At 42.8% G+C, this 17,544-nt stretch overlaps 3 protein-coding genes and 2 pseudogenes across 4 annotated transcripts; 4 read left to right on the forward strand and 1 right to left on the reverse strand.

Annotated features, from left to right (window-relative positions):
• The window catches only part of LOC135342161 (ER degradation-enhancing alpha-mannosidase-like protein 3), a 118,522-nt pseudogene extending 101,145 nt beyond the window's left edge, over positions 1-17,377 (forward strand).
• Positions 513-2,199, reverse strand: LOC135342199 (uncharacterized). Its single transcript, XM_064538885.1, has 2 exons — positions 1,457-2,199; positions 513-1,113 (listed from the first exon to the last, which is right to left on the reverse strand). The coding sequence occupies exons 1-2, from the start codon at positions 2,013-2,015 to the stop codon at positions 563-565; spliced, it is 1,110 nt and encodes a 369-aa protein (XP_064394955.1). The 5' UTR covers positions 2,016-2,199; the 3' UTR covers positions 513-562.
• LOC135342431 (uncharacterized) lies at positions 2,242-3,690 on the forward strand. Its single transcript, XM_064539160.1, has 2 exons — positions 2,242-2,445; positions 2,698-3,690. Exons 1-2 carry the CDS (start codon positions 2,242-2,244, stop codon positions 3,688-3,690), a joined length of 1,197 nt encoding a protein of 398 aa, XP_064395230.1.
• Positions 7,017-12,627, forward strand: LOC135342165 (uncharacterized). Of its 2 annotated transcripts, none has more exons than XM_064538823.1 (8): positions 7,017-7,046; positions 7,337-7,538; positions 8,896-11,007; positions 11,262-11,336; positions 11,386-11,433; positions 11,531-11,670; positions 11,924-12,200; positions 12,290-12,627. In XM_064538823.1, exons 1-8 carry the CDS (start codon positions 7,032-7,034, stop codon positions 12,547-12,549), a joined length of 3,129 nt encoding a protein of 1,042 aa, XP_064394893.1. In that variant the 5' UTR covers positions 7,017-7,031; the 3' UTR covers positions 12,550-12,627. The 2 variants fall into 2 exon arrangements, with proteins under 2 accessions (XP_064394893.1, XP_064394894.1); XM_064538824.1 differs by having other exon boundaries at positions 11,552-11,670.
• Positions 12,718-16,963, forward strand: LOC135342191 (ER degradation-enhancing alpha-mannosidase-like protein 3; annotated as a pseudogene).
• Positions 17,378-17,544: the final 167 nt, after the last annotated feature.

Genomic DNA, 17,544 nt, shown 5'->3' on the forward strand with positions numbered 1-17,544 from the left:
TATTAGGGTGTCCCGTAGTAATTAGAACGAATATTTCCCCATTAAGGTATGTACACGGCCTCGATTCCAGGCCGAGGCTAACTCTGTAGCTAAAAATGTCTTTCGTGCAGTTTAGAAGCTGTGTACGCGGGTTCCATGTCTACAAAGGTGTCTTCAAGATCAGTGGACCAAAGTGGCCAAGTTGAATTTAGCAATTTGTGACCACAGAAATTGGTACATGTACAATTTAGTTTGGGCTTTCAGCAATCAGCTTTTGGCTCATTAGTGGTACTGGTACAATGTGGCCAAGCTGAACCATCACTAGGAAGCCCAACAGTTTCAATAATCAACTTTTAGTACTTAGCCTCGATTCCAGGCCGCTGAGAAGACTTTTCGAGGGCGGCCTGGAATCTAGGCTAGCACACAACAGCCCGAGTCAGTCACTTCAATTATCACCAAAATAATTATAATTATGCATGAGTCCATTGCACATTCCCAATGATTGATAAATGAAGGGTAAATGGATGATTAATAAATGAAGATGAAAGTCTTGATTGATAAATGAAGGGAAGTTGAGAAGTTCCTAATCAGCCTGAGTTGAAATGAGAGAGTTTAATTCAGAGATACTCTGGCACGAGTCTGACTGAAGAAATGCCCTGCAATGAGGGCAAGATGAGCCAAGATCCAGCCACCTATCGGCACATTGCACACACAAGATGATGTGGCAGCAAGGAGTGATCTTCCATGGAAACTTGGCCAAGGACTTGCATACTATGCATGAGAGAGCATTCTTAAACTTGTTAAGAAGTGCTTGAGCTTGCTGCTTTTCCTCTTCAACTCGGCTATGTTCAGATTTGAGGGACGAAAGAGACATCTTGAGCTGATCTACTTTGTCAACTTGAGCAATTGAATCCTTTAAGTACTTCTCCATTGCATCTATCTTGCTGACTAATAATGCTGAAGTTTCGTTCTGATCAATTCGCCGACGTTTTGGAGACAGTGAAGGGTCGCAATCAGACTCTGAATCAGACACAGGAGGAAGACGAACAACTATTTTTGTTTTTCCTTTAAATGCTGAGTAGTCTGTCTGGCTGATCACACGAATTTTGCGGGTAGACTTCCAAAACTTAGAGCCTGCAGGGATTTACGTTAAGTTAGAATAAATAGATGTATCTATATGACACACTAACAGTCAAAGTTGTGTATAGTTAGCCTTACACATATAATTAGTACGGAACATCCTACATACTATGTAGTTATGCATCATCAATGTGTTACACCACTATAATTATACTCGACTCGGAGGCTAACATGGGCGGAATTGACCATAATTATACATTTCCAGTCAACATGTGTTTTTGGAGCCTCAAGCAGTTGCATACATTAAAACAGGGGCCAAAATTTCAGGTCAAACTCCCACGTATGGGGGGGGGGGGGGGGTGGGCACACATTGATAGCGTTAGTGTCAACAGTATACCTCTAGTTCCTTGACTATCAGGTATCCTGAGGTTTTCGTTATCTAGGATCACTACCGGCTCTCCATCAAATGACTCAGCTGATGTGATATCGGCAAGCTTAGGTACACTTGCTGTATTTTCGGTCAAGATTATTGGCAAATTAAAGTTCTTCTTGATTGAATCTGTTGAGGCTTCATACGAACACACTTCAATGCTCTTCGCCCATGATGCCGATGGTACAGGTGTGGTAGCAGACTTTCTGCTCGACTTTTTGGAAAGAATAGGAGGAAGTGGTGTTACTGTGCTGGGGCCTGGTTTCCATTTTGACTTTGGATCAGTGCTATGCTTAATTGTGTTTGAGCGCACAGGATTGCCATCAACTGTCCAGGTTACTTCATTGTCCATTTCATAGGTATCAAAATTTCCCTCTTCTGATGTAGCAACACTACCATCATCCCCAACAAGGAAAATACTATCAGGTTGAAGGTTGAACACCTTTCCCAACGTGGTAGTCATCATTTGCGATGGTTTGAGTTTCACAGAGACAGAGTCCTTTGTCAATGAAAACTGGAACAACATCTATACTTGATCTTCTATTCAAATAACTGTCAGTGTAATAGGTTAAGCTGGATTCTGTCGGATATCGATAGAGACAAAGATCTTTGGACTGTCTTGCACAACTCTCAAGCACGTGTGGCCAAGCATGAGCTTGCGCAGTAGATGATGGTGCGCACTTAAAAGATACTCACATGCACATGGACTAGCTGTACATTACAGGTTTAAACCTAGCTAGTCGGCAGAGGGTATGGATTTTGTTTCATTGGAAGAAGTCAAGGCTATGCTGATAGCTGGAAAAACCTACAGATGTATATCAGAGGAATTGAAGGCTTTGTATCCGCAAAAGAGAGGATTCTCAGAACGTAGCGTGAGACGCTTTGTGGCTAAAAGAAATCTAAAGAAAATTTGTTGCCATGAAAAATTATATATTGTCAATCAAAGTATTCGAGAGGTAAATTATGACTTTTTAGTACACCTATTTTATGTACCACGTACATCAGCACCCTCGGGAATACATAGAACTGTAAAAATAATTATTTTTGGTGCACTATAATTATAATTATGTATAGCTTTTGTATGGATTTTCTATTCTGGGGAGGAGAAATTATGAATTGCCTCATTTATTGTCCTCCCTTTAAATTGATTAACATTATCTTATATCAGTTGGATACTTCAGTAACATATATTTGTTTTGTCTTGATAGGTTGGCAGCTTGTACGGTAGAAAAATGATGAAAGGGTACCTTGCTTCAAAAGGAGCTTCCATTTCTGAACGTGATTTGAAAAAGCACTTACCTCTTCTATCTCCACAGTGGCATAGCGCCAGGCATCAATCCTCAAGTGAAAGGTCAAACCCTCTTATTTATACATCGCACTATTTCGGTCACAAACTTCACGTAGACCAGAATGAAAAATTGGTGCAGTATGGAGTAACGTATGTGCTCGCTCGCGATGGGTATTCCGGGAAAATAGTTGGCCAAGCTATCATGGCAGTGAAAAACAATGCTATTATATATGAACATGTTTATCGGACTTGTACTCTTGAATATGGACTATGGGACGAAATAAGGGTTGACCACGGTAAAGAATTCTATCTACTACTCTACATGCATGAACAGCTTCGAAAAGAAGGCAGAGGCAATCCCGATGTAAGTCCATACCTTCAAACAAGTTCCACAGCAAACCACATTATAGAGCGTATTTGGGTTGAAGTCAATCAAAGGGTGACCTATCCAATTAAAAGGGTGATTATCATCATGGACGACTGCCGACTAATCAACATGGAGAACAGCGTTGATAAGTACTGTGTTTCTGTTGTTTTGAGGAGGATATGTATGGTTGGCCTACAAAGAATGATAAACGCTTGGAATAGCCACTCAGTGCCACGGAAAGGCATCCCCAATGTGTTGCAAAGCCAAAACAATGGCACAACACCGATGGACCCGGCTGATGTTCCTTCAGTTGACAATGCTGTCGCTGCGTACAGAGAGCAAGGAGGTAGTCTAACAGATCCACACGAGTTTGGTTCAGACCCTTTAATAGATGATGCGACACTATTGCAGCAGCGGGAAGATGATTGGTTAGGCAGGTGTGCGAGCACAGAAGAAGTGTACACCCAACTTATGTGCAATGACTCGCAACCTCTCCAAAATTCGATTTTACACTATATTGAAATTACAAAAAATCTTTCTAATTAAATATTTTTTGTGATAATTATTGCTTGTGACTGATGAGATGACTTGATGATGGGTACCACTAGCCTCGATTCCAGGCCGCTTGAACAAGGCGGCCTGGAATCGAGGCTAGGTACCACCTGTGGCTGAGTAGAACTTAGCCTCGAGACAAATCGGCCTGGATTCGAGGCTAAGTAGGACTGGGCCAGTTAGATAACTGTATGAGCTTGAATTTCCAAGCTGAAAGCTTATTACTGAAACTTTTAGACTAAAAGCTAATTTCATGCCATGGTGGTTCAGGTACTACCACCGCATTGTATAAAGCCAAAAGCTGAAAGCTGGCTGATAGCCCAAAGCAAATTATACATGTACCAATTTCTGTGATCACAAATTGCTAAATTCAACTTGGCCACTTTGGTCCACTGATCCTTCAACCGTCAGTGACATATTACGGTGCCAGAGAGTAGAATCCAGAGAGTTTCTAAGAGTTTTGAGTCTCTAATGCTCTTTTTCGTTCTAATTAGATCGGGACGTCTAAAAATATTTACATTTCCTGTTGTTCCTTAATATAGAATGAGTAAGTCCGAAGTGTCCCTTAGAATAGAGTGTCCCGGTAATTCGGGGGAATACGGTACTTGCTTTATGTGTGTTCTGTGCTCTATTTGGAACAATAATTATGTGTCCTTTGAACCCTTTCTTTATTGAACAATGTGTGGGTGTTGCTACAAGCCCCGCCCCCTCATGCCTCTAGCCACCCACAAAGAAATATAAGGGGCCTTCCAGACCTTCTTGAAATGGCTGAATCTACAACCCTGAATGCTGCTAGTTCCCCACAGTTAATGGAGGATAGACTTACTGATAGGGATAGGGTATGATATTAACATAATACTCAATGATCAGTGCATTCTCCTAGTGCCTAGATGTACTTGTTGACCACCCATAAACACACTTGGCATCATTCATTCATCACAGTATAGTGCCTACACTCTACCCTGTCAGTGTGAGGTGTTTTATCTCATGTTGTTGTTCTCTCCACATGTACCACTCTCTCTGGATGGACAACAGGAACACATTGAGGTATGTTGTGTGCAATCACATTCTACCAAGCTGACATGCTTGTGCTCTGAGCACTTGTTGTTAGGAGGTAGACAGTGTAAAGAAGAGCACATACGGATAACTGAATGTGATACTATTCCTTAATTGAGACAAGTAGATCTACTCGTAGTAGTACCTGAAAGTATGCATGGTTAATCAAGTGTTTCAGTCTGCATGTTTGGCTGTCCACAATTGTTTCCCCTCCCCTGTGTCATGCAATCACCAGTGTACTGTATCACTGCACTAATGTTCTCTTCCTTCCATTTCATGCATCTCCACCTCACCTTTGACTGACCCTCTGAAACAACAGCATGTAAGTTGGTGTGTGTTGTCAGAGTATTTAGTGTCTGTTGCATATTCTGTGATGTTTCTACTTCCCCATTATTACTCTTGTGTGTGTGCAGTGCCATAGTGTTATATAGGGAAATATTTAGTATGATCACATTCAACCTCGTAATCATTCATTTACTATCTTCCCACTGTTTACCCTGTGGACTCTCCCTCTCTGGATCAACAGTATGTAAGTTGTGTTTGCACATGCACGCTCATTTTAGTGGTTACTAGGAACTCGTAAATTATCTTTGTCTCTTTCCATATTGCCAACTTGGTATTAGCCGAGGCCCACACAACTTATTAGGTTGTAGTTTTAATATTCGTAGAATATACACCTAAGTTCATTAGTTGGTACGTACATTATCGTGTTTGTCTCTTCCCATGCACACACTCATTCCTATGTTGGACCACACACTGATTTGGACAACTGTAGGAGGTGAGCTTCTTACGAGTACTCAATGTCCACACACTAAAATGGTTCAGCTGCAATGTGTATGGATGTACTGGTTACCTAGCATCATTAGCGTGTGTCCCTTATCCTCTAGAGCTGACCCTCTCCCTCGTATAGGGTAGACCACGGCTTTAAACTTGTTCAATTCGTAATCCCATTTTACGGGCACAAGTTCGAAATACCACCATTGTGTACATTGTGTACATGTAAATTTGTGTTTATGTAAATTCCCCAACCAATTAAGTGCCTACTGAACCTAAAACTTGTTGCCTATTAATATTTTCTCAATATTTCCCCAACTTTTTTATTTCTTAGCTTTTCTATACCAGGTCTAGCCACTTGTTGCTATGTGTAGTCAGTCCCATACACACCAGCGTTCAACTGATCTGATGTCTTGTATGTGTATTAAGACTAAATCTCTCCCTCACATGTACCATTTGATGTGTCTCAGCGTAACATAGAGGTATGTTGTGATTGTGTGTGTGTCTCATGGAGTGCATGTGTTGTATTGTACGACAAACAAAATCATACGTATCAAAGTTGTACATGTAAGATGCTTGTTTTATCGTTTACCGTCCCTTCCACTGACCCACCCACTGACCCTTCCATTATCTGCCATTGCTATAGTACTGAGTACCTGTGTGTGTACTAGCCAGTGTGTGTACTACCAGTGTTCATATCACTCTCTCCTCACATGTACTCTCTGTGGACTGTTACTCAACAACAGGACGTGAGTTTATTGCATGTACATATAATGGCATACTAGGCTGACTTGTATACATGTACTACTGCATGAAGACAGAAAGAATAACTTGCGTGACTTTATTTAGGATTAGTACGTACTAAAAGTTTCATGCTGTACAGACGTGTACTTGCAATAATTGATGTATACATGTGTGAATGCATTCGTGTATTTGAACATGTTCATTTCTCTACATGTCCGTGTCCTACTGCTTGTTAATGTGACTACTGCTAATGATTACTGGAACAACAGAATGTAAGTTAAAGTTACAGTATGCAGACATGTATGAATGCACTCACTGCTCCTACCATCATCCCCCTCTCTCTGTTTCCATGTGTGTCTTACGCTTGTGTATCATTGGACTAAACAGAAGGTGAGCGGGACACTGCACTGACTTGTGACTGTACTTGTGTCAGTAATGTTTGAGTTGCATGAGTACATGTGTATTGGCATTCATAGTGTACAGATTTGTGATTATATTATTTTCTCTCTCCCTACATTTCCATGGTTACTGAATATCTGGAACGATAGAAAGTGAGTCAAACAATGTTGGCAAACATACTGTACACCTCATGTGCATTCAGTTTGTAATAGTCTCATATCCTTACCTGACTCTAGTAACTACTCTGATTGCTCCTATAGATGATTGCTCCTATAGACAACTACACTCACTCTTGTTTACCTTGTCTTGTTCACCTTGTCCAGTTGAAGGCTAGGTATGAGAGTGAACTGATTAAACTGAAAATGGTTTCACTCGTGGTAAGAGTGGTACACGTAGTCTAGCAGAACGACAATGTGTGTACATGTACTGTCCATTGTATGATGAATGGTTGCTTTTTGTCTACCTTTGTGTATGTTTTATAAGTCCACTTTCACTGTTTGACTGTGTGAGGTTATACCGTATAGCGGGTAAATATAATATTATGATATGCTCGCTATATTTATTTAGGTTGATTTTATATTTTGATAATTTGTACATTTGTATCAGCTGCGTGTTCTATTTGGTGGAATATTTCTTCAGTCGTATTATATATTCTTTACTCCCCCAGAGAAGAGCTGCCCTCCAACAGAGACTGTCTGGAGACATCACAGACCAGGACCGGAGACAACTGCAGCGAGAGCTGGAGGAGGTGGAGGGGAAGATCAAGGAGTGTGTCTCAGGGATACAAGCGTGTGAGGGGAATATACATAGCAATGAGAAGTTGATTGCTAAGATACGAGTAAGAGCAGAGGAGAGGCAGAGAAAGGAAGGTGAGGGGAGCAAGGAACTTTATAGTACAGTGAGTGTTGATGCACATAGTTGCAATCACTCGTACTTGTAGCAACTTACATGTAGTGTGTTATTAGTAGACTGTACGTACAGCTGTTGTGAGGTCCTCATACTTTATATAATCGTGTATTGCAAAAGCGTTTGCTCCACCCATAACATTTCTGTTCGCCTATCACATTTGTTGTGTTGCTAGGCAACTGACCCTGATTGTGCACACTACAGTGTACTAGAGCATTGTTCCTGTTACTACTCTACACACTGTGGTGGTATGGTTATGGTTTATTGAACTTTATTAATACCAACTTTCAATGATTTGGGTTCGTGACGTTGTACTGTGTTACTTAATTATGACATCATCATGTTAATTCAAGCATAGCACATTCCTGTAGTGATCAGCCACATCATTATTACCCAGTACATGTATTCCCTGTCATTGGTGGGTCACCCACTTAGCAAGCTTTAACCGGACCACTGGCATTTCATTGGCTTCTTACGTATACGCACAGCTGCTGTGTCCAGTTAGAGCAGTTACCGTGTATAGCGCGATATTTTCGAGGGGCTTAATTTTCGCTGATTTCATGGGTTAGCAATCCACGAAAATTGTTCTAATTATCTGCTATAACATGCAAAGATTAAAGGCGTGGCTTCCGGTACGCGGTCAACCCACAAACATTGTGTGCAACGAAATGCTTTAGAGATCATTCCACGAAATATAAATGCCTCGAAAATTTCTCGCTATATGGTATTATGTACATGTACATACAGTACCTATGTAATTATGTTCTTATCAACTATTTGCTCCACCCACCACCTTTTTAAGCTTGCGTTGCTAGGCAACTGACTGTATTGTACAGTTTAGGCAGACTAGCAATCATTTTATGATATGTACAAGCCCGAGGACGAGTTGCATAAAACATGATGCTATTGTTATGTGTTTTATACCTCACCAAATTATGGACGTGATCGGACTGTATGACTTTTATACATACTTATTGCCTTTATATTGTTTACATGTTTTCCAGACTCCAATGTAATTTTCATTCCATTGTTCATTCCCCCACCCACTCACAACCACCATCCTTTTTATTTACATTGATAATTATGTGTTTTGCTTCATATCCATTGGGTTGTGGGGAGTACCCTCTACTGTGCTTACTACATGTGTACTTAATAGTGACATCCATGAATGCAAGCATAGCACATTACTGCATGTAATGATCGGTTTAATCACATGCATCATAATTATGGTGACATCATAATAATAGTCCATCTTGTCACCCAGCTCTAAAGTATTGCATAGTTAACATTCCTAACACCACATACACACGTCTTGTTTAGAATCAGCGAAGCAGTTGTTTGATGAGGCGATGAAGCATGGACACGTCTTGGTCAACATTGTCAATATGCTCGTGTTTGGACCGGCGGGAACAGGGAAGACCAACCTCAAGCACCTGCTAACTGACAAGCCCCCTCCACTACAGCGTGACAGCACTCCTTGTATGGAAAAGCCAGTACGCATTCGACCTGTGTCCAACACGAAATTCAAGTCAACTGGAAGAGGCTGGGAAGAGATGTCTCAGCCAAAGCTGCGCAAGCTACTTGCTGAAATCATCTCTAAGTTACCAAAAGAAAGCGCCGATCCATCCACTGCACCAAGGGTTGCCAAGAGTTTGAAGAAGATGACCACAACCGAGCTAATTCCTGGTTCCGATGAGCAAATTTCTGATTCCATTTCGAACCCATTGAGGAACGATTCCGATACACTTTCTGGATCTGCAAGAATGTTGAAGAAAGCCGTTGATGAAGTGATAGCGAGTGTAGTGAGTGGTGTGGCAGAAGAGCTGAAGCCAGCCAAACAGGGAACTGACCAACTGTCGAGCAGTGACCAGCAAGAAGGAGAACTGTTTGATTCCAACTGGGTGTATGTTACCGACTGTGGCGGCCAGCCGCAATTCCACGACATCAGCCCTCTCTTCATCAAGCACATTTCGGTGGCATTGGTAGTCCTGCGTTTGATTGACGAACTCTCCAGTTTCCCTTCTGACGAGTACTACAAGGATGGGCAGCTTGTTGGTAGTCCTCATGCATCTCACATGACCCTCGGGGAGACACTTCAGAGTCTCATTCGATCGATTGAGTCCCATACCTCACAAGACAAGAAGCCAAGTATGATCTTTGTGGGCACATTCTTGGATCAACTGGAGGAGAGCTCGGATATACTTATCAAGAGGAATCAAGAGATTCTCGACATGCTGCCACCCGATATCAAGAAGCTATTAGTGTACAACGATCCTGGATTGAACAATCTTATTTTTGGTCTCAGCGCGATCAGCCGAGATGACGATTCACTGGCCACTGCCAATAGGATTAGAATTGCTGTTGAGGACTCTATTCCGCTACAAGTCAAAATGCCCATCTGGTGGTCCTTCTTGGATTCACTTCTCCAGAGTTTATCTGCCAATCTCAAGCGAGGTGTACTAAGCATTGAAGAATGTCTCCAATTAGCCACTCGATTTGGTTATTTGCTCAAAGATCTTGAAGCTGCTCTGGTCTTCTTTGACAACGTGTGTATAGTGCACTACTATCCCTCCATTCTCCCCAACACAGTGTTTGTGGATGCCCAGATTCCACTAGACAAGATCACCGAGCTCTCACAGCACGCCATCTTCCTGAGGAATGCTGAAGTCAAGTCACGCTCTACTCTAAGCACAGGAATGACCAAGGCCGAATGGAAGAGATTTCGAGACGAGGGCATAATCACTTTAGGGTTCCTTCGATTCTTTAAAAAGCATTACGTTGAAGGCATCTTTTCTCCAGAAGATATGCTGTTGATCATGAAAGATCTTCTTGTGATTGCTCCCACTCCTCTAGTGGAGTCCACTACCCACCAAGCCGAGTTCTTCATGCCATCTCTACTCAAATCCATCAAACCTGCTGAGCTAGATAAAGTCCGTTCCTCATCTGTCCCCCTCGCTATTCACTTCCCTAGTGGGTGTATTCGCTCTGGTGTCTTCTGTTGTACGGTTGTGGATGTAATGCGGAGGCATGGTTGGAAAGCTGTACTCCCCTCAGGTGATCCAATTCTTTTCGCTAAGAATTGTATTCAATTTCGATATCCGAATCGTCCTTGTGTCATCTCATTGGTTGATTCCTTCTTCTGTATGGAAGTGTATGTCAAAGCCCCCCCTCCATTACGCAAAGTGTTGTGTCCCATAGTTTGTTCTCAACTAATGGAATCCATCAAAGCTGCTTGTGTTGTTTTGAATTACAACAATGATACACCCAAACCAGCGATCTTTTGCCCTTGCAAGAAGAGCATAGGAAGTGGAAACAAGTTGCACCTTGCCGATGTGAGTGTGGATGGCTATTGGATGTGTTCCCTTCATGCAGATGAGTGGGAAGAGCTCAGTGACGAACATAGAATCTGGTTGGACAATAGCAAAGGTTCAGGTGAGTATAATAATTATAGTGTTCAGTAATATTGACATTAATACCGTAATTACGTAACAGTATATGTAAACATTTGCAGTTCTATTAGTTTTGGAACTTAACTAGCTAGTACATAGTTACTTGATTAGCAGATTATTTGTTAAAGTTAAGTAAAATGTGTATCAAATAATTTAAAGAAGGAGTGATCAACAGCCTTGTATGGTAATTGACAAACGTACTACATGAGCGTAACTGCTGTGTCTGCTTTTCCTTAGGTAATTCTGTAATGGAAGATGTGTTCTTGAAGACTGAAGTACATGTGCATGTTAATGATCAGCGAAATACTTCTAGTAAGCTTTGTTTTGCGTTTTTTTTGTTTTATAAATTTTCCCTCCTCAGACCCTGCAATGGAACATGTGGTCAATAAAACGAGTGATCAACATACCAGTAAGAAAATGTCAATTGGTCAACAAGTTATTTCGAGTTTGAAAGTTTAATTTTTTTCCTGGGCCTAATAATAACGATTTAATCTATCTTTTTTCAGATGAATTGTCCTCTGTTATAGTAATGGAAGATGTGTGTAAGAAGACTGGAGTGAGGGACCAACAACTAGATCAAGAAATCCCTGAGAGTGACATCATTCTAATTGCAGAGAAATTTCCACACCTGCTGAGCGTGCACAAGGTAGGCAATACTCTAATTCATATACTGTACGTACTTACATAATTATCATTTTTACATTTGGTAAGGGGATTGAGCATATTGTTTACCGGAACCCCTAATGGGCTAATTTGTTGACGCATGCGCAGACAACTAGTACCAGGCCTAGTTGTTCGCCTAACCCCTCAATTGTATATATTCCCTTTTGTCTAGAAGGTATTTCCGAGGGGGCAACCCTCACCAAATTAAACACTGGTTGATTGTTGTTTTTGTACAGGTTTTGACAATTGACGATCTACAACATGTTTACGAGAAACTACACACTGCACATGCAAGTGCCAGCCCTCACTGGTTCAATCTGGGATTGGCTCTAGGTCTCAGTCATTTCATTCTCACCAATATCGATACCGGAAAGTATCGTGGCGATAATGTGTCGTGCTTGCGTGAAATGTTGGTTAAGCTCCTGAGTACGCAAAATGTAACATGGAGTCTCCTGTCAGACGCTCTCAAAAAACCCACAGTGGATCTCATTAATTTGGCTGACAGCATCACAGGTTTGTGCAGTTTTTATTTATTAGCCTTTGTGTTATTGATATCTATCATGAAAATATAATTTTAGTGATGCCTCTTTCTTTGCATGCAGTCAATCAATCCACAAATCCTAACCTGCTCAATCGACTCAACCTCACCCCAGCCGACCGTGATGGTGTAACTGATATCACAAGTTGTTATGGCAATCAAGCTGGAGTGGCTCATGCATTGAGAGCGTGGCGAAAAATGAATCCTTCCAGAGCTACCTTCAGGGCCTTGGTGGAAGTTGCCATAGGACTGAGAAGAGGAGACACTGCTACAGACATTTGTAGATTCATTGTAGAGAATACGAGTGGAACTGACCGAAACTGAATTTTATACATAACGTTTTTATTGATACTATTTTGTCTGTAATGCTTTGCTTTTCTGAACACATTTTTGGTGTCTCTGTGAGAAGTTGAACTGAGCATGCGCATTTTAGCAACACCCACACATTGAAAAATGCCATCACATCGCTAAGGTCAAAGTGCAGTGTGTAGAATTAAAGGAAAAATCATGGTTGTGAAATATTGAAATCCAACCTTCAAGACAAAGAGTCTCTGTGCTTTGTTTATCTTTCCTCCTACTATGAACAGGTTATAGCTGACAGGGTGAGTTGCAATATAATACTTATCAAATGAGTGTACAGTGCAGCACATAGAGCTAGTCTAAAGTAGAACCATTGTACAGATAGTGACAATGGTATTGTACGTGTGGGGAGTGGTGATTGTGTGCTCCCTACTACTCACTCATCACAATGGCGCACTATCAATGGGCGCCACTGAAAAGAAACACTACAAGTAAGTGTGTGTGTGTGTACACATTACCCTAGTCCTAGTAGTAGTCTAGAGGTTCCCATACTGGCCTTATTGTGTACCTACCTCAGCCTTTATTGTGTGGGAGGAATTTTGGTTTGTATGATTTTATTTGGTTTCCAGGGACAAGGTTCTGGAGATATTCAATCATGCCTACCGTTCATACATGGTGAGCCTATCACATGACGTGTCTATCTAATCACATGACTCTGATTTACGTTGCTGACAGGACTTTGCACATCCTGCTGATGAGTTGATGCCACTGACGTGTAAGGGGCATGTCTGGGGGGTGGAGCATCGACAAGGAGACATTGACTTTACCCTGGGCAGGTTCTCCCTCACCCTCATAGACACACTGGACACTCTGGCCGTGAGTCAAGTGTATATATATAGTGTGTGGTCAGGGCAACCACATCCCCTGAGACCCTATTGGAGGAGAAGCTATGTAGAAGCCATTACAGTAGAACCTCGATTATCCGGACACCTTGGTTCCAGAAGCAGGCCGGATAAGTGAATATGCCGGATAATCGAATAGATAAACCACGCCTTGATCCACCCACTTTATTGATAAACAGCAGTGCCACATGGTTGTCTGCACATACGCAGAAGATAAGCAGGCATGTCTCCATGGTAACAGCTGCAACGCGCATGCGCGTTTGAGGAACACGGCCATTTTCTGATCTGATAACAAGAAAACTGCCAAGCCGGATAATCGAGGTTCCGGATAATGGAGGGCCGGATAATCGAGGTTCTACTGTACCATGAATTAAGTAGCTACTGTATTTGTTTGGTTTCCTGTATTAGTTAATATAGATGCTTCCACCAGAGGCTCCTCTCTTACCTTGACTTCCTTCCCCTATATCTGAATCAGTACAATACACTATATGAGAGGAAGCTGTACTCTAACTGTACTGTACATGGTAGCCTGTTATTATTAAAGGTGCAGGAGTAATCTCCCCCTCCACCAATGTACATGTGTTTGTCCCCTCAGGTAATTGGTTCGGTTGATGAGTTTTCGTCGGCTGTACAAAGAGTCATGACAGACATTAGCTTCGACAGTGACTTGGTGGTATCAGTGTTTGAGACCAACATACGTGTGCTAGGTGGTTTACTGGGAGGTCACTTTGCTGCCCTGGCTCTCAAAGAGAAGGTCTACCATCAGTTGGCTTGGTATGATGGGGGGCTGCTCAGAATGGCAGTGGAAGTGGGGAACAGACTACTGCCTGCTTTCAACACCACCACAGGTCTCCCCTATCCAAAGGTGACTGCTCTGTACTCTGAAAAATAGCCAATAGAGAATACAGTACAAAAATTGATTCCTTTCTGTACCAAAATTGAAACTGATCTTAGTCCTAAGTGCACAGTATGTGGATAATACAACCTGTACATATGTAAGTGCTATAATTATTGTAATTATTGTGCCTCTCCTCAGATCAATCTTCGCCACGGTATGGGCTACCCTCATGGAGAAGACCACGTGCACGGCATGTGCTGGGTCCATGATCCTCGAGTTTGCTGCCCTCAGTAGACTAACAGGTGCAGTGTGTGTGTGTGTGTGTGTGTGTGTGTGTGCGTGCGTGCGTGCGTGCGTGCGTGCGTGCGTGCGTGCGTGCGTGCGTGCGTGCGTGCGTGCGTGCGTGCGTGCGTGCGTGCGTGCGTGCGTGCGTGCGTGCGTGCGTGCGTGCGTGCGTGCGTGCGTGCGTGCGTGCGTGCGTGCGTGCGTGCGTGCGTGCGTGCGTGCGTGTACATTACCAACTTTGTGGGTGCCTCTAACTGGAGGTAGGATTGTCCAATATGGAAACTGAAAAATGCATTTGTAGCTCTAAGAGTGGTCTAACCTATGGTAGGCTTAGATTGTTGGTTGTATTTGAGTCATTGTGTAATGGTCAAGCTCCTTTTCTCCCATCAGGTGATCCTCAGTTTGAGGTGAAAGCCCACCAAGCAATGGAGGCAATCTGGCGTAGTAGACACCGAGGGCACAATCTGGTTGGCTCAGTCATCAACGTACACAGTGCTGATTGACCGAGAGTGGATAGCGGTGTGGGGCGGGGCTATGAGTTCTGTCTCAAGTCTTACATCCTGTTGGGGGACAGGAAGTATCTGCAGAGGTTTGGGAAGGTGAGCGAGGGGTTATTGAAACACTTGGTGCTTACTGTTAGAGTTAAAATTGTGAGGTAAAGAAGTTAACGGAAACTGTGTATACAGTACAGAGCTTTAATATGTACATGCAAGGTCAGCAACTTCATTTTCTTTCTTTACCCCCTCCCCTACAGCATTATGATGCCATCAAGAGGTACATCACGAATGGGCCCATGCTGGTGGAGGTGAGCATGAATTCACCTCATCGAATGACTAGATCTTTCATGGACTCACTTCTGGCGTTCTGGCCAGGTCTGCAGGTACACACACACACACACACACACATGCACTGACTAAGAGAAACCACTAGCTCCCTTTAAAGGACCATAACTTGTGTCCATATTAGAATTTGTTTGTATCTCTTTGATAAAGGTACCACAAGATGGTAGGCTGAGATCAACAATTGCTTTTCGTGCTGTACTTTTCTGTTTTGCCTATAATTAATATCTCTGAACCTCTCTAGAACGGTTTGACATAGAAAAGTACTTCTTAGGCCGTCCGGAGGGTCTATTGGAGTCACTGTGTAGTCTGCAGTATACATTTTTTTTAATATACTGTACGTACATGTACGTAAAGGTAACTGTACTATACCTAACCAGGTTATGTTGTATCTATCTCCAGGTTCTGTGGGGTGACGTAGACACAGCTATCCACATTCACGACATGCTCTATCATGTGATGGAGAGACACAACTTCCTAACCGAGGCATTCACTCATGACTTCAGGGTTCACTGGGGAAACCACCCCCTCAGGCCTGAGTTCATTGAGAGCACTTACTTCCTCTACAAGGTACAGTGTGGTGTGAGGTGTGTGTGTGTGTGTGTGTGTGTGTGTGTGTGTGTGTGTGTGTGTGTGTGTGTGTGTGTGTGTGTGTGTGTGTGTGTGTGTGTGTGTGTGTGTGTGTGTGTGTGTGTGTGTGTGTGTGTGTGTGTGTGTGTGCGTGCGTGCGTGCGTGCGTGCGTGCGTGCGTGCGTGCGTGCGTGCGTGCGTGTGGGGTGGGGTGGGTGGGTTACTCTGTACATGTATGTATCACTTTATGTTATTTCGAAGAAAGCATCTCGGAATATTTCTGTAAGTACTGTAATTAACCCCTAGCGTGTGATGCTACTGCTCTGCTCTACTCTCTGTATTATTTTGATGGCTAAGTAGTTAATGAACGATTATGTTGTGTTGCTACTGCAGGCGACTTGAGATCCATACTACCTGGACTTCAATCGATCAGTGGTGAACAACTTGAACAAGTACGCCAGAGTAAGGTGTGGCTTTGCTGCCATCAAGGACCTCAGGACCAACACCCACGAGGACAGGTAAGTCAGGGGAACCATGTGTCTGTGTATGTACTAATAGTTAGAATGTAGTTCCCATGTAGATCTCGCAATAATCGGTACTTGTATGATATCATTTCATTGGCAATATTCAATACTGTATAGAATGGACTCCTTCGTACTGGCTGAGATGTTCAAGTATCTGTTCTTGTTGTTTGCTGACGAGGGAGACAGTCCCCTGAACATGGATGACTTTGTGTTCACGACTGAGGCCCGCCTCTTCCCCCTCTCCCTCGCCAGTGCTAACACCACCCTCAATAGAGTCGTCCAAGAGGCAGTGAGTGGGCACAATACATACACAGTATAGCTGCCATGCTACTTCAGAACATATTTTTATGCATTTTTTTAGGACAACTACAAATTGTAGGTGGGGGGGGCAGCTCTTTTATAGAGAGTACCTTCTTTTGAATGAGGTTATGGTAGCCTGGCTGTATGAGTTTGTCATGTGATGTTGTTCTCTGTGTAGTTGCTGGTGAAGAACACAGACCTGGTGAATATGAGCACTGTCACTGTCACCACTAGCGGACCAGACTCTTCCGGGAAGGCAGCAAAGAACAAACCAGTCGCTGACAGTACAGTAGTAGCCAATAATCCCGTCTAGTCAGCACAGTTGTAGTTGTGTATAATTATACACCCCCTCACACCCACACACACACACACACAGGCGTCTCCTGTTCACTGACGAGAGTGTCCTCCCTCACGAGATGGGTAAAGGAGAGGTTGCTGTCAAATGATATAAGAGACAAAGCAAGGGCAGATTCCACCCACTCAATCAGCGGTGGATTATAACGAGCAGGGGCCCACTCATGATGTGTGTAGTTCATGGTTCATCGAGCCAGTACAGTGGATGGAAAGCTCTCTACTGGGCAAAGTGGAGGGGAAGGTGAGGCTGCTACTTGTGCATTAGCTAAAAATAGATACGTATCTTGAAAGCCCGTAATTTGTGTTCTGATCGTCCAATTTCAAACTAATTGATGCATTCAAGAGCTCTCAGAAATACCTTTCCAATGGTGCTTAGATATATGTACTAGTTTTGTGATTAGTCAAAA

Source organism: Halichondria panicea, chromosome 10 (genome assembly GCF_963675165.1).
Source record: "Halichondria panicea chromosome 10, odHalPani1.1, whole genome shotgun sequence".
In the NCBI taxonomy this organism is placed as follows: Eukaryota; Metazoa; Porifera; class Demospongiae; order Suberitida; family Halichondriidae; genus Halichondria; species Halichondria panicea.

Bases quoted from the DNA above. Each gene is read 5' to 3' on its own strand.
- LOC135342199 (XM_064538885.1), bottom strand. From the start codon at position 2,015: ATGTTGTTCCAGTTTTCATTGACAAAGGACTCTGTCTCTGTGAAACTC. The intron at 1,114-1,456 runs GTATACTGTTGA...AAATCCCTGCAG, and splicing joins TGATAGTCAAGGAACTAGAG to GCTCTAAGTTTTGGAAGTCT.
- LOC135342431 (XM_064539160.1), top strand. From the start codon at position 2,242: ATGGATTTTGTTTCATTGGAAGAAGTCAAGGCTATGCTGATAGCTGGA. The intron at 2,446-2,697 runs GTAAATTATGAC...TTGTCTTGATAG, and splicing joins TCAATCAAAGTATTCGAGAG to GTTGGCAGCTTGTACGGTAG.
- LOC135342165 (XM_064538823.1), top strand. The intron at 7,539-8,895 runs GTGAGGGGAGCA...CGTCTTGTTTAG, and splicing joins GGAGAGGCAGAGAAAGGAAG to AATCAGCGAAGCAGTTGTTT. The intron at 11,337-11,385 runs GTAAGCTTTGTT...TTCCCTCCTCAG, and splicing joins TGATCAGCGAAATACTTCTA to ACCCTGCAATGGAACATGTG.